We start from the raw sequence: 13,785 nt of genomic DNA, 5'->3' as shown, positions 1-13,785 counted from the left end.
GCAGATCTAGGAGGGCACCTTTCCTAATCAGCTCTCTGAGTACTTGTGGCAAGAAGTTGTCCCCTACAAAGCTCAGGAATTTCCTAGACCTTCTTGTCACAGCAGTATGATATTGCCAGCTAATGTCTGGGAAGTTGAAATCTCCCATAAGGACAAGGATCCAGAAATTGCTCCCAATTGCCTACAGAATAACTAATCAGTGCTTACATCCCATCTGGGTGATCAGTAGTAGACACCCACTACAATGTCTGCTTTGTTTTCCATCCCCCTCATCCTCACCCAGAGGCTCTTAACCACATCTTCACTAACTGTGAGGCTTGTACCATCAAACCTCTCCCTTATATCTAGTGTGACACCTCCACCTCGCCTGCCCTGCCTGTCCCTCCTGAACAGCCTGTAGCCCTCCATCTCAGCACTCCAGGCATGGCACTCATTTCACCAAATCTCACCAATACCAGTGATGTCATAGCTCTGGGAACTGACCACTGCTTCCAGTTCATCCTTTTTAGTTTTTCACAATGCATGCGTCTGCATTTCAAGCATTTCAGATACACCTCTAAGACCTCTGTGCTCCCAGGAGCCATGTAAATGTTCCCACTAGCACTGAATGAACAGCAGGGATGGACAAGAGTCTGAAGACTGAACTAGGGTATTCAGTCTTGTGGTGACATCTTTAATTTGGGCCCCAGAGAGGCAGCAAACTTCCCTGAAAAGAGGGTCCAGTCTGCAGACTGGTGCTTCCATTCTGCACAAGATGGAACCACCAATGGCCATAACTCACTGTTGTTTCTTCTCAGCACTGATCTTAATGAAGGTTTTGTTATGAGAAATTGGTCCCTTTGACTTTGCCAAGACTCCTTGCTCAGCTTCTTCCTCTGTCTCATTATGTGCTTCATCCACTGCACCCAGGGCCTCATACCTGTTCTGTAAGAGTATCTTAGAGAGTAAGAAGGGGTTTCTCTTACCACTCTGTGCTGTAACCTCCTTCCACCACTCCTTGTGCCTTGGGGTGCTCCCTTCCTCCTGGCACAAAGCACATCCTGGACTGCCTCCATAGCAGCCACACTGCGTTGGTGTCTGTGCATCAGAGATGGCTCCACTGATCCATCTCCTTCTCGTACTCTCGAACACTCCTCCAGCTCTGTCACCAAGCAGATCAGGTCATCAGTCTGATCCCACCTCCCACAGGCTGGCTTGCAATCACTGCATTGGTTCTACCAGGTACAAGAAGCTCAGGAGAAGCAGAGGACATGTTTTTATCTGGGTGGACACCATGCTGCCACCACTGCTCCGGCATCCATTGCAATCTCACTGCTCCAGTGTCCAATGTGACCTGACTTTTACCAAAACAAGTTGAATCTGGCTATGTGTGTCCCTGAAGTTCATGCATCTTTCAAAAAATTGCATTCCAAAACTAGTTTCAAAAGGCAACAAAAGCTTTCAATATTTTGAAAAAATCTAAGGAAATACAAAATGTACAAATGTTAAAATCACTAAAAAATCAATTTCAGAAGTCAAGCGAGTCCAAAACTCCCTCCTTCTACGCTGTCATGCAGGCTTGTAGTCAGCAACATCTTCAGATGTTTCCTTGAACTCCAAGTGCTCTAGTTCACTGGTTCACAGCTGGACAAAAACTGCGTCCCCCAGACTATGGGCAGATAAAACCCATGTGTGGTGGATGTTCACTCCCATGATTCACGCCGTGTACGCACAAGTCCTGTCAGAATCTGGTACTAACTATAGCACCAATGAGAATGTAGTTCAATGGTTCACCTTGCAGTTGCTTTTGAGTAATCCCCTCCTCTCTCTCTTCCCTTCAGTGGGTGTTTGTTGTCACAAGAGGAAAATAAAATAACTTTTTAAACCTCTGCAATAAGTTTGGCTTTTAAACTCAGAATTCTTAATTATTATCCCAATTTCGCAGATGGATGTTTTTAATTCCTTTTAGATGAATAAGAGGAATATATTCTTTCTCCAGTAATGACCTTCACTCTCAGCGCTGAAAGCACAGATTGTGCTGTGGTGCTGAGCCTAACGAGCACCCTACACCATTTCACTCATTAGCTGATACTTGGTACATTCTGCATGCTGCAGTCCTGCCTTCCTCATTCAGGGCCAGATGTTGGGCTGAGCTTGCAGCTGCCTGACATAAATGCCTTCTGCACCTCTCCGCCCAGCTGGGGATGCCAAGGCAGTCCAGATATCCCAGCAGCTGCAGGCTGCAGCATGCACAGGTCTCCTTTGGGCAGATAAGTCTGCCAGCAAGAAAAATCTGATGCTCTGAGATCTGACTGTGGCTGTTTTTCCTGACCCGCTTATGCCTTAACAGTCTGTGTAATAATTCACCCTCAATTAAGGTCACTCTGGGGGCCTCCCAGCACGATTTTATCAGTGCTGCAGGAGAGGTTGGTAGTCCTGGGGCTGCAGCACTGGCAGTATTGAGATACCAGCTGGGACTGGTGCAGAGAGGGGTGAGGGGATGGGGGTGCGGGGCAGGGTGGGGCATGTCTGCAACCCGGTGGTGCACAAAAGCCTCAGCAGATGTGCTGCATCCTCTCTGGAGAGTCTCTATCCCACAGCAAGAGCCACGTCATGGTCTGCATGCTGGAAATCTCTGGGGACACCCTGCTGAAGGCTCAGCTCCTGCTCTGCTCTCTCTCCCTCCATCAGACTCAAGTAACAGGGGAAGCAACGTGGCCCCAGACTTGATGTGAGGAACAGGAGTGGCTGTCGCTCCACCAGGAATCTCTCTGATGTCCTGTCCCCAAAAGGAAGGCAAGTTATGTTGGCATACACAGGGAAGAAGAGGGAGTGATCTCCTGTCGGCATATTTGATCCTGTTTTTCCAGCTTTCCTCCTCTCCCTGCAGGGGAAAATTCAAACTCAGGTCTGAGTCACCGCTCACGAAAGGATGAGCCAGGCTTTTGGCACTGCCTCCAGCTAGTCTTTAGTAAAACCCAGTCATTACAGCTTAAAATCAAGGTGAAATTATTTAGGATTTCCACAGAATTCATGGCTGCATTTCAGCAAGTGTGTCTTGGCCAGACCTGGCAGGTACTGACACCAGGACAGATGACAGGAGCCCACAGCGTGCAAAGCCACTGGGTTGCTGCAGCGTGCCAGTGTGCAGGCACGTTGACAAGGAGTGGAGTGGTGGCTTCAAAGGCAGTGCTGCCAAAAATGATACCCACAGCCCATGCTACCCCTTGCTGTGCCCGCAGGGAGCCACCAGACAGTGGCTGGCCAAAGGCGCCGCCAGATGGGAAGAGGTGAAGTCTGAGGGAGAAGTGCGGGAAGGGCAAAAACACCTAACAAGGGCTGTGATGAGTGCACACAGAGATAATTGACCAGATGGAGGTAACTGAAAATTGGGTGGGCACAGACACCCATCAGAGAAAGTCACCTATCGCTGTGGTCCAGGGGGGCATCCTTAGGGCTCAGTAAGAAAAGACATGTCCTCCCACCAAAACTGCACACAACGGCTGGTGAAAGTGAAAGGCAACTTCATCCCCAGCTTCTTCCCTCCCCAGGGATGGCTTTCTTTTTCATCTTTTAAAGAGCACCCCCAGCAGTGTTGTGGAAGAGTGTTTTAGGTCACTTAAAGAATCACTGTCAAAGGTATAACAAAAGTGATTTTAATGTGAATTTGTAAAAGTGCAACTTAACAAAGTTCAATGGCAAGGTTCACTCTACTGCTTAGACTAACATACAAAGGAAAATCAAGTTAGAATTAATTTAAAATTATTTATACAGAGACCAAAGCAATAAAAATGGTAAGGGAGACCCTCCCGTTGAGCCATGATGTTCAGATTGGACCCCCTTGTTTTCTAAACTCCTTCTCAGAGAGGAGTCTAGGTGCAGCTGGATCCAGGCTTAGTCCTAGACTTGGTCAACAGTTTATGTCTAATGGAATTAATATAACGGATAAGGAAAATATCTTGTTGAGTTATTATGCCAATTTGTTGGGGAATTATTGATTATGGCTCCTACACATCTTTGACATAGCAGCAATTTTTAAGACACTGTTATGGTAAAACAGAAGATTAGGTTGAACAATTTTTAAGAATACCTAATCATCAGCTAATTATCAGGGTGATTTAAAAAAAATAATTATAATCAACATTATAAAGTTTCCTAAATTGAATACACATACACAAACACACACATAGAGAGGTATAAGGGTTAATGTGTGAGAGTAAATTATTGGTACTAAATGATCTTTGAAACTTCATGAAATCTAATTGTAGTGAATTACTCATTATTCTCTTCATCAGCATTTGTCAACAGATGATCTTTGAACCCTTTTTCTTCATTGCCATCTACCAGCAGATGAGCTTGGAAATCTTTATGAACTCTGTTCTTCAAAATCCTCTCGCAGTCATCCCTGAGAGGTGTGTCAACTCAGAGGGCAATAATGGGTCCCAGCCTGCTGTGATATCAGAGAGCTCAAAGGGTCTCACTTAAGACTGTGATTTATAAGATTGCAAGATGATTGACTTTGGTCAGCACTTTTAAAATTTTGGTCACAATTCTTGTCAGGTAATTCTGGTATCTTTCAGAGTAGGCCATGATCCAGGCAGCAGGAGTTTTAGATAAGGTTCCCAGGCAACAGTAGGTTGGGGTAGGTTCAGGTAGGTCAGGGAGCGCCTAATTGTCCTCCCTCAGACAGCAGGAGGTTTAGGTATGGCTAGGGAGTGCCTAATTGTCCCAACCCACGACACTTGTATAAAGGACAAGAAAGTGCCAGATCATCCCAGCTCACTGACTTGCAGCCAAGACAAGAACACAATGTTGTTCTTGTCACAACATTGCCCAGGGGGTCTGCACCACCACAGGCAGACATTATGGGGACTGGGAGGGTTGCCTGACCAGGCAGTGGCTCATTACATGCCAGGAGGCAAGAAGAGCCAAACAGAGCGGGGTGGGCTTCCCACAGGAGCTTGCTGGGTTGAGCTAGCAGGCACCCTGCAGCACCCTTAGCACCTTGCACCAAAGCCAGCCCCTCACACCAGTGCCAGCCCCTTGCACCAACACCAGCCCCGTGCAGCAAAGCCAGCCCCAGTGCAGGTGAAAAGTGGTCCAGAGACTGCACATCCTCCAGTCCACAGGAGATGTCAGATGACACTGTGCCACATCAGACGAAAATAACCAACTTGTTACAGCTCTCAGCTCCTCTGTAGTGCCACAGAAATATTTCCAAGCGAGCCCAGGTAGGAAGGGTGTCTCCTTTTCAGACCAGACTCTAGCCCTCGGGTAAGTTTCATGTTTGGAGGTGGAAGGATTAGAGGGAGTGGCAACCTGTGACGCTCCTGAATATGTGGAACAGAAAGAATAATAGCCCGATGTCTGGTGGGTGAGAGTGGCGTGCTGGGCTGGCAGGGACCTCCTGCTTGGCAGACATAAGGAAGAAAGGCACCCACACGTCTTCTGCTGCAGCCCCTGGACCACAACGGGTAATCCTTCCTTCTTGGGTGCCTCTGCCTTTGCACAGGCTGCCAACCAGCGGCCATCCCTGGGGACAGCGGGAGAGAGCTCTAGGTAGTTGAAGAGCCCCGAGGATGGGACAGCAGGGCTTCCCTGGGAGTCCTGGGATGGAAGAAAAGTCATTTCTGCTCATGGGAGGGGCGGTGGGAGCACTCGGGGGTCGGGACCGTGCTGCTGATGGAGGATGTTTCACCCTGCTGCACCTCTCGGAGGTCACCAGGAGCAATCAAGGTCGCTGAGCAGAGGGACCCTTCACAAAGGTGATGTTTTTGCAGGTGCGTTTTTGGGAGGAAAAGGCCATCCCGGGCAAGGCTTTTCCCTTGAATATGCATGCTATTCTCCTGACGTTATGCCACAAAAATGCTTTCTGTCTTTCCTTGCTTTTCTGAAAGGCTCAGCCTTAAAAGTAATGAGACCAGAGTCTCCTGGGCCCAGGCAGCAGTGGAAGGGCACGTGGCTGCTGTTCTTGCTGTGCCTCCCATGTCTGCCCATGTGTACCAGAGACCCGCGTACTCCTCGGGAGCACCCCGGGAATGACCTCTCCCCGGCCTTCCCCAAGGGAAGGAGAGCCCTGCTGCACAGCAGAGATGTCAGCAGCGATGGATGATGCAACGAGGGGTCTCAGCCCTAAATCACAGCCCGGGAGGTTCAGGTGGAGGTGGGGAACCCTTTTCTCCCCGGAGTGGGGAAGCAGCCACGGGAGGTGGGCTGTCAACATTCGGGGTATGGGAGGGTCAGGGCTCTGCTGAACCAAGCCACAGGCACCCCTAGCTCATGCTGGTGGTGCCTCACTCTGAGCAGGAGCATGGGTGAGGGGTGTCCCGAGGTCCCCTCCAGCAGAGCAGCGGTGCCTGAATGATTGTCCCCGTATCTGCTCCAAGGACAGCAGAGGGAGCAGGCGGCCTTCTCCCCAGCTGCAAAACCACCTTCTTTGGCATGGGATGCCAGTTCCTCCAGCAGAAGAGAGAGGGGACAGTGAGAGTTAGCTGGGAAGTGACAGAAACCTGCTCGCAGTTCTGCCTTTCCACAGGAAGATATTCTGTAGGGAAACAATGAGATGGATGTGAGACACCTGGCACTGGTATCCCACCCTTGGTTGCTGCTTCCACCGTGCAGCCCAGCACAGGCACATGCATTCAGCAGAGATTTGGCAGGGCTCCTTGCTGTGGGCTCCACACAACTGAACTATTTAAGCACGTCACACAAGAGCTGAGACAATATTTCTGTTGCAAATTTGTTGTCTCCAACAAATAAAATTATAGTAAGATGGTTTGTGGTAGGAACATGACAAAACAGATATTTCAAAACCCTTCCCAGTAAGAACAGTGGGTCTCCTGGAGCAGTATTTCACTCAGGTTTGCAAAAACAACTCTGGTGTGTCCCAGGGTCTCCTTCAGCCATAAGCAGAGTCCAACCAAATAGCATTATTTGTTTTAATATTAGGAACAAAACATCCACGGTCCTGCAACTTAAAATTTGTTGGTTTACTGCTGATTACTTCAGCTATCAGTTTAACCAGATAATCTATCGTTCCAACTATCCGTGCCCTCATTTACAATCACCCCCTCAAAAACCAGATTTGCCTGGCAGATACAGCTGTATACATGCATGCATATTTTTCTGAATACAAGGATCTGATGAAGAACATGTGATTAAAATGTGATGGAGTTTGGATTCTGGCATTGTTCAGGATAAGTAACAGGAGCCATTTTTAGAACCAGTTAGAGTATTTAAAATTTAACAAAACTGTAGTGCTTGCCAGGTGAAGTGCATGCAATCCCTGGCTTCTGTGTCAGTACTGTTAGTGTCTCTCATGCACATTGTGTTGACAGTGTTTTGCAGAGCACCATGAAGTGGCTGTTTATGAGCATTGCTTATTTAATGTGCATCAGTGCAAAGTCAGATGCGAGCCCCGAGGTGTCCATGGATGTTGTAAGTCCTAACTTCTCTCCCTTCTTTTCCTGCTGGGGCATGCAAGCTACCTATGCTGTCATGTTCTGGGAGGGACCCATGGTCTCTGTGTGTCTATCTTCATCAGGGCCTGGCACCAGGGTTTTATTAGAGCTTTTGTCTCCCTGTGCTTAAGTACATGGAGATTGATGGCAAGACATTTTTGGGGAAGTTTAGTCCAAGTCAACAGGTTTGGTCAATGCAGTTTTCAGGCTTGGAGCTTCACTGTCGTTGCTGCCCCACTCTTCACAAACATTCACTGTAACCTGAAAAGCAACAATGGATCTTTCTTTGCCTGACCTGCTCAGGGGGTGAGGGAAACTCACACCTGCCAAAATTTTAGCTGAAGTCATGGCATCACTGCAGCATTGGTGGAAGGGACATTAGGAGGTCCCTACTCCCCCTTCCCACTGACAGCAGGAGGTCACCACCACTGTTGGCTTTGCCAAGACAAGCCAAGTCCTGACACCCTCCAGGACAGAGACTCTCACCTCCCTGGGGACCATTCCCACCCCGTCCTTCCCTTCCCACAGGGGGAAATTGTCCGCTACCATGGGTACCCCTACGAGGAGCACGAAGTTGTGACAGATGACGGCTATTACCTCACCATGCAGAGGATTCCTCGCGGCAGAGACAGCCCGGGAAGCATGACCACCTCCCATGAAGCAGAGGCACAGGGCTCCAGCCTGTTCTGTCTCCGTAAGTGCCATGAGAAGTTCTGCCTGGTACAGGGACCCTGAGAGCTTTGCTGGGCTGGAGTAGGCCATGGTCAGGGCTGCCTCATCATGGGCTGGGTCCTCAAGGATACAACTTTCCCTGTAGAATTAGCCTTGGGAACAGGAGAAATGCAGGTGCCCACCACGCTGATGACCTTGTTCTGAGAATATCTGCTCCAAAGAGGAAGGAAAAGATAAGAAGAATGCATGGGACAGATAAATATTGCTCCAGGTTTTATCCCAGCTCTAACCCAGCCGTTGGAGCAGCAAAAAGCCTTTTCTCAGCAAACCCCCCCCATGTGTCCAATCCAATGCCCATCTCGCCATTTCTGCTCCTTTCTGTTCTTGATTTGAACAGCTGTTTCAAAGTGGAGGGGGTGATGCCCCATTCTTGGCAGGGTGTCCCTGTCCTGGGAAGCAGGAGGACTGGTGTATGAACATGGCAAAGAAGTTTAAAGAGCCAGATCTCCACGCAGGACAATTTTTCCTCAGCTGGCCATGGTGGAGATGTGAGTCTTATTTTGAGGGTCTAAAAACCCACAGAAAAAAAGAGAAGACAAAAAAAAAAAAAAAGAAAGAAAGAAAGGAAAGTCACTTTTATTTCAACTTTTTCATGCCATAACCTGTGGTCGCCCTACCATATGAATTCAGATATCCTTGTGATGACCCTGTTGTGGCTGTGAAGTTGGACCTGCTTTGAGCAGGGGATTGGGGCAGAGACCTCCAGAGGTCCTTTCCAGACTAAGCCTTTCCATAATCTCTCTTCCACTCTTTCTACAGCACTTCAGGCTTCCTGGTCCTTTGTAAAAAAGATCTCGTTTGCTCTGGGGAGCTGAGACTTGCCCATATGACTTAAAATGGGCAGAAGTGGGTGAAGGAGATGCTCTTGACCCCTCCAGTACCTGTGTCTCTTGCAACGGGGCATCATGGTGTGCTGTGCCATGGGAGTTGCTTAGACTGTGCTGGGTTTTCAGTGTCTCCTGGTTAGATCCAGAGTACCTGAGCCAAACAAAAGGCACTGTGAGGTGGGGGATCTCCATGGAAAGAGAATAGTCAGTATCCAGGTAGATACGGGGCTTGGTTTCTTTCTTCCTGGGAGCATGATTTACCAAACTCTATTCAGTGTGGAGTCCAACCTTATTTTTCATCTTTGTTGTATCAATTTTCTCTGCCCTGGGATGACCAAAGACCCTACTTCAATAACACCTGTCCAAAGAGGCTGAGGACATAGATGACCATCTCCCTGCACTGGATTCACTTCTCCAAGGGGTTGCTGCCAAAGCAATACCTGGATGTGAATGGTCAATTTTGCTAGTGTTCAGAGAAGATAAACCTCCTCTTCTTTCTTCAGCTCCAAAGCCTGCAGTCCTCCTACAGCATGGCCTGGCATTGGAGGGAAGTAACTGGGTAACCAACTTGCCCAACAGCAGCCTGGGCTTCATCCTCGCTGATGCTGGCTACGATGTCTGGATTGGAAACAGCCGGGGGAACAGCTGGTCGCGAAAGCACAAAGAGTTTGAGTTTCACCACCAGCAATACTCATCTTACAGGTATTTTCTGCAAAACTGAAGGGTGGGCAGGTACCCGATACTCTCAGCAGTGTCCACAGGCTGGAGGAGCAGCACCGCTGACAGTCGCACCGTCTGCCAGTGGGCATAAACCAACACCACCAAGATGCCATTGGGGTGCCTGTACCTGCCAGAGCCCTCACCTGATCTCCAAATAGTCATGATGCTATTTGCCATGTCCTGCTCATCACTCTTAAGGTCAGCAACAGTAATTTTGTCATGTGCCTGTCTCCATTGCAGCTTTCATGAGATGGCCATGTATGACCTTCCAGCGATGATCAACTATATTCTGCAGAAAACTGGACAGGAGCAGTTATACTTTGTGGCTTACTCTCAAGGCACTACCACAGGTACTTAGGAGAAAATCAGACCAGTGTCAGAGTTACATTAGCTGCACATCCCCAGTTTGGGGGTGTTCCTGAGAGCCTGGACAGGGAGAGTAACGTCCAGGCACATCCAAACAATGAAGGGAAAAGAGCAGGTGAAAATCCCCATTTGCTTTAACAGAAGAGTTTTGAGTAGTGACAGCCCAAAACGGTAGCAATGATGTATCCCACTGCTGCCAGAGCCCCAAGAACGGCTTGTGGGAGCTGCAGCTGGGCTGAGCAGACAAGCTGGGAGATGAAATGCATCAGCAGCAAAGGCTTCAGGTCAAGCCACCAACCTGCTAGAGCCACCTCCGAGGGTCCTTCTGGTGGGCACACATACCTGGGAGTCAACAGCCCTTTCAGAAATAACAGGGCAGGGTTTGCTTCCTTCTCCCTCCCACAGGATTCATTGCATTTTCATCCATTCCTGAGCTGGATCGCAAAATCAAGATGTTTTTTGCCTTGGCTCCTATCACCACAAGTTCAAATATGAAGTCACCCTTAGTAAGGGTGTTTGACCTTCCTGAGGGGATGATTAAGGTATGTCCTTGCCACATGCTCATCTGGAATAAAGGGGAAGGAGGGAATGGGAAGGTCTCATCACCTGGAGCATGCAGTGCTTCTACATCCCTTATGTTTCCCTGCCCTTTGCATTGAGCAGGTACATTTGTGCCTACACTCTTGAGCCTGTGGGGCACTGAGCAGTGTAAAGCATCCTCCTGTCCCGTTCTAATCAGAGAACAGCTATTTCTAAATATTGGGTTTGGGTCCATCCTCTTAGGAGAAACCTTTTCTAGGATGATCAGGGCCATGGCCATTTCTGAAAATCCAAAATTACAAAGCACAGCAAAGCTGTGGCAAGGAAGACAGCAACTTTCAGGGGTGAGCAGAGAGGTGGGAGTGTCTGGAGGCAACAGAGGAACGTGAACCACACTGATCAATGCCTTTGACTTTCATAGCTCATTTTAGGACGCACGGTGGTCTTTGATAAGAGTGAGATCTTGAAGCAAGTGATTTCCAGTCTGTGCAGCTACTCCATCTTTAAAAGCCTTTGCTCCTTGGTCCTTTACTTGCCTGGTGGGTTTACCAACAGCTTAAATATGGTATGTACACTCTAGCTTACCTGTTAAGTGATCCATTGTCTGAGCCCAAGTTGTTAACTCGCTGCCTTCACCTGGCCTTTTGCATCTTCAATTAATCAAAAAATCTGTCATTTTGCAATCTGGCCCTTGTGTTGGCTATTGCGATGCTCTTGTATTGGTGCCAGAGGGAAGCCCAGAGTGCACACAAGGTGACGTGTCCATTGGGTACTTTGTCTCCCCAGTGGGGATGATGCCAAAGGGGAGAGCACAGAAATTCATTCAGCGCTTCAGGGGCTCCCAGAGTTTCTCTTTCACTAAATGATTTGTAATTTCACATGTGTTTTAATAACAAAATGGCTCTTATGGAACTAACTCCCCTTTAGCCCACTACTAGGAGAAGTGGGGCATCAGACTCTTCAGTCTACCATCCCTTAAAACATATTTATCCCCAAATCAGAACTTTTCCCTGTCACAGAGTCATAGAAAAATTCAGGATGGAGGCACCAGGGTGGAGGTCTCCGGCCTGACCCCGCTCCCACCAGAGCCAACACTACAACTACAAAAGATTGTTTAGGGACATATCCAGGAGAGATGGGTGGTCCCAGGGATGCCCCGCTCACATGAGGAATGGCTGTTTCCTTGAGGCCAGCCAAGATTTCAAGGTCCAGATCATGCCACAAACCACTCACAAGTAAAATTGGAGACAGTTCCATGTAGAGTACCAAGCAATAATAGCTTGATCATGGGTGGAGTCAGAGCTGGGCTGCTGTTTCTCAAGGAAAATGTTGGTGTAATTTCTTAATATTCCAAGGAGGAAAGAGATTAGAAACAACACATAGAGCTACTGTGATGCGTTGCACATTGTCTTTGCAAGAGGGTCCTGAGCACAAGATCCAAAGTTTTACTTTGTGGTTTGAAAACCACTTAGAGTCCTAACATGACCCAGCACCCCATGCAAATTGCTTGGCTTACTGAAGGGAGCTCTACAGCACCCTTTGAGCTGTTGTCTGTGGTTGTGTTCGCATGGCATGTGGCTGAGCTCTGCCTTCACAGAGCTAAGATGAAGCAGTTGGTATAAATGCAAGCTCCCACTAGCCTGTGTGGCTACTGAACAGGATCAGTTTTATTTATAATGGGATTTCTCTCCATGCAGAAAATAAATGTCTCCAATGGTTTCTTGCAGAGCCGCTTAGATGTCTACCTGTCCCACTACCCTGACTCAACATCCCTCAAAAACATGTTACATTGGCGCCAGGTAATATTTCCTGCTGTAAAATAAGATTGCGTGTAACCAGGGCCCATGTTCTCCTCTCTCAGCTGCCAAGGACCTCTTAGTGCTTGGGTATAATCCTTGGTTACTCTCCCTGCAGAACTGTGTTAGAGAGAAAGGGGAAAATTGGCATGAAACTGGTGCATATGTAGTTCTTCTGGCCATGACTTTCAACAAAAAATGACCAAGAGTCTTTGAAGCTGGTAGGAGATGGAGATGGAAGGAATAAATCAACACTGGAGATGGTGGAGTAAAGGCCAAATGCTGAGGATCAGTAGACACAACTAATCATACAACAACTAATCATTGAAAACATGCACAGACTCATATCCTTCTGTTGCAGACATTGACCATGACAAAGGCCTGATTTGTGTCTTCTTTGAGGCTAGCTCTTGCTGTACGCTAGGTGGGCTTCTGGGACCTCAGCCTCCAGATGTTTGCATTCTGCAACTCACCAGCTACCTGAGAGAGGAGGGATGAAAGGCATGATCAATGCCAGGCTGTGCTGAGATCTTCCTGGAAGCTGAGCTCTCCTCCCAAAAGACAATATCACACAGATAGCGTCTTTGGGCCTTAGCAGCAGGAGGGAGCAGTGCAGTTCCCCAGCCATCTCTTTTATCTTTCTTATGGTCCCCTCTAATGCTTGGATAATAAACACAGCTCTCCTCCTTTACCAGATCTATCAAACAGGGGAATTCAAATATTATGATTATGGGAGTGACAACATGCTTCATTACAACCAGGTAAGAGAAACCCATTCGCATTTGTTAGTTTTAAAAGAGGAAAAAAAAAGAAAAAAGAAAATGACAATGAAATTATTGCAGTGGCTAAGACTGTATTTTATGTGATTTAGGGAATTTACCTTACATGGTCAAACAGGCTTGTACCTTTCTTAAAAAAAAAAGCTCTGTGATGTTGTTCAGTGATGACTTTTTGACCCTCTGGTGAAAAGCACAGGAGCCCAAGGCATAGTCAGAATCTCTGCTGATGATTTCTGTGCTGTCTCTCAGGACAGGGGACAGATTCCAAGCAGCAATCAGGAATACTCTGAATGTTTTACTTGCCTGTGACCTCCTAGGCTTTCCTTCCTCAAATCACATATTTGTCTTCCAGACCACACCTCCTTTCTATGAGCTGGAAAATATGAAAGCCCCACTTGCTGCATGGTATGGTGGCAGGGACTGGCTTTCAGTCCCCGAAGATGTAAATATCACACTGCCTCGTATAACCAATGTTGTACACAAAAAGTATATTCCTGAATTCGTCCATTTTGATTTTCTTTGGAGTATGCAAGCGTACGAAAAAGTGTACAAAGAAATTCTTGAACTGATGGAGAAGAACGCCTAG

General features: G+C 47.8%; 1 protein-coding gene across 1 annotated transcript; it reads left to right on the top strand.

Moving 5' to 3' along the window:
- The first annotated feature begins 7,332 nt into the window (after window positions 1–7,332).
- LOC141968920 (lipase member M-like) lies at window positions 7,333–13,785 on the top strand. Its single transcript, XM_074924179.1, has 9 exons — window positions 7,333–7,416; window positions 7,968–8,133; window positions 9,502–9,700; window positions 9,959–10,068; window positions 10,490–10,626; window positions 11,046–11,189; window positions 12,352–12,423; window positions 13,116–13,181; window positions 13,552–13,785. The coding sequence occupies exons 1-9, from the start codon at window positions 7,333–7,335 to the stop codon at window positions 13,783–13,785; spliced, it is 1,212 nt and encodes a 403-aa protein (XP_074780280.1).

The sequence above is a fragment of the Athene noctua genome, chromosome 21 (genome assembly GCF_965140245.1).
Source record: "Athene noctua chromosome 21, bAthNoc1.hap1.1, whole genome shotgun sequence".
Lineage (NCBI taxonomy): Eukaryota > Metazoa > Chordata > Aves > Strigiformes > Strigidae > Athene > Athene noctua.
The sequence above is the reverse complement of the archived record's forward strand: the minus strand, read 5'-3'. Positions and strand labels throughout refer to the sequence as shown.

Excerpts from the sequence above, each read along its gene's own strand:
- LOC141968920 (XM_074924179.1), top strand. The coding sequence starts at position 7,333 with ATGAAGTGGCTGTTTATGAGCATTGCTTATTTAATGTGCATCAGTGCA. Across the intron at positions 8,134-9,501 it reads CTCCAGCCTGTTCTGTCTCC|CTCCAAAGCCTGCAGTCCTC; the intron begins GTAAGTGCCATG and ends TTCTTTCTTCAG. Across the intron at positions 10,069-10,489 it reads CTCTCAAGGCACTACCACAG|GATTCATTGCATTTTCATCC; the intron begins GTACTTAGGAGA and ends TCCCTCCCACAG.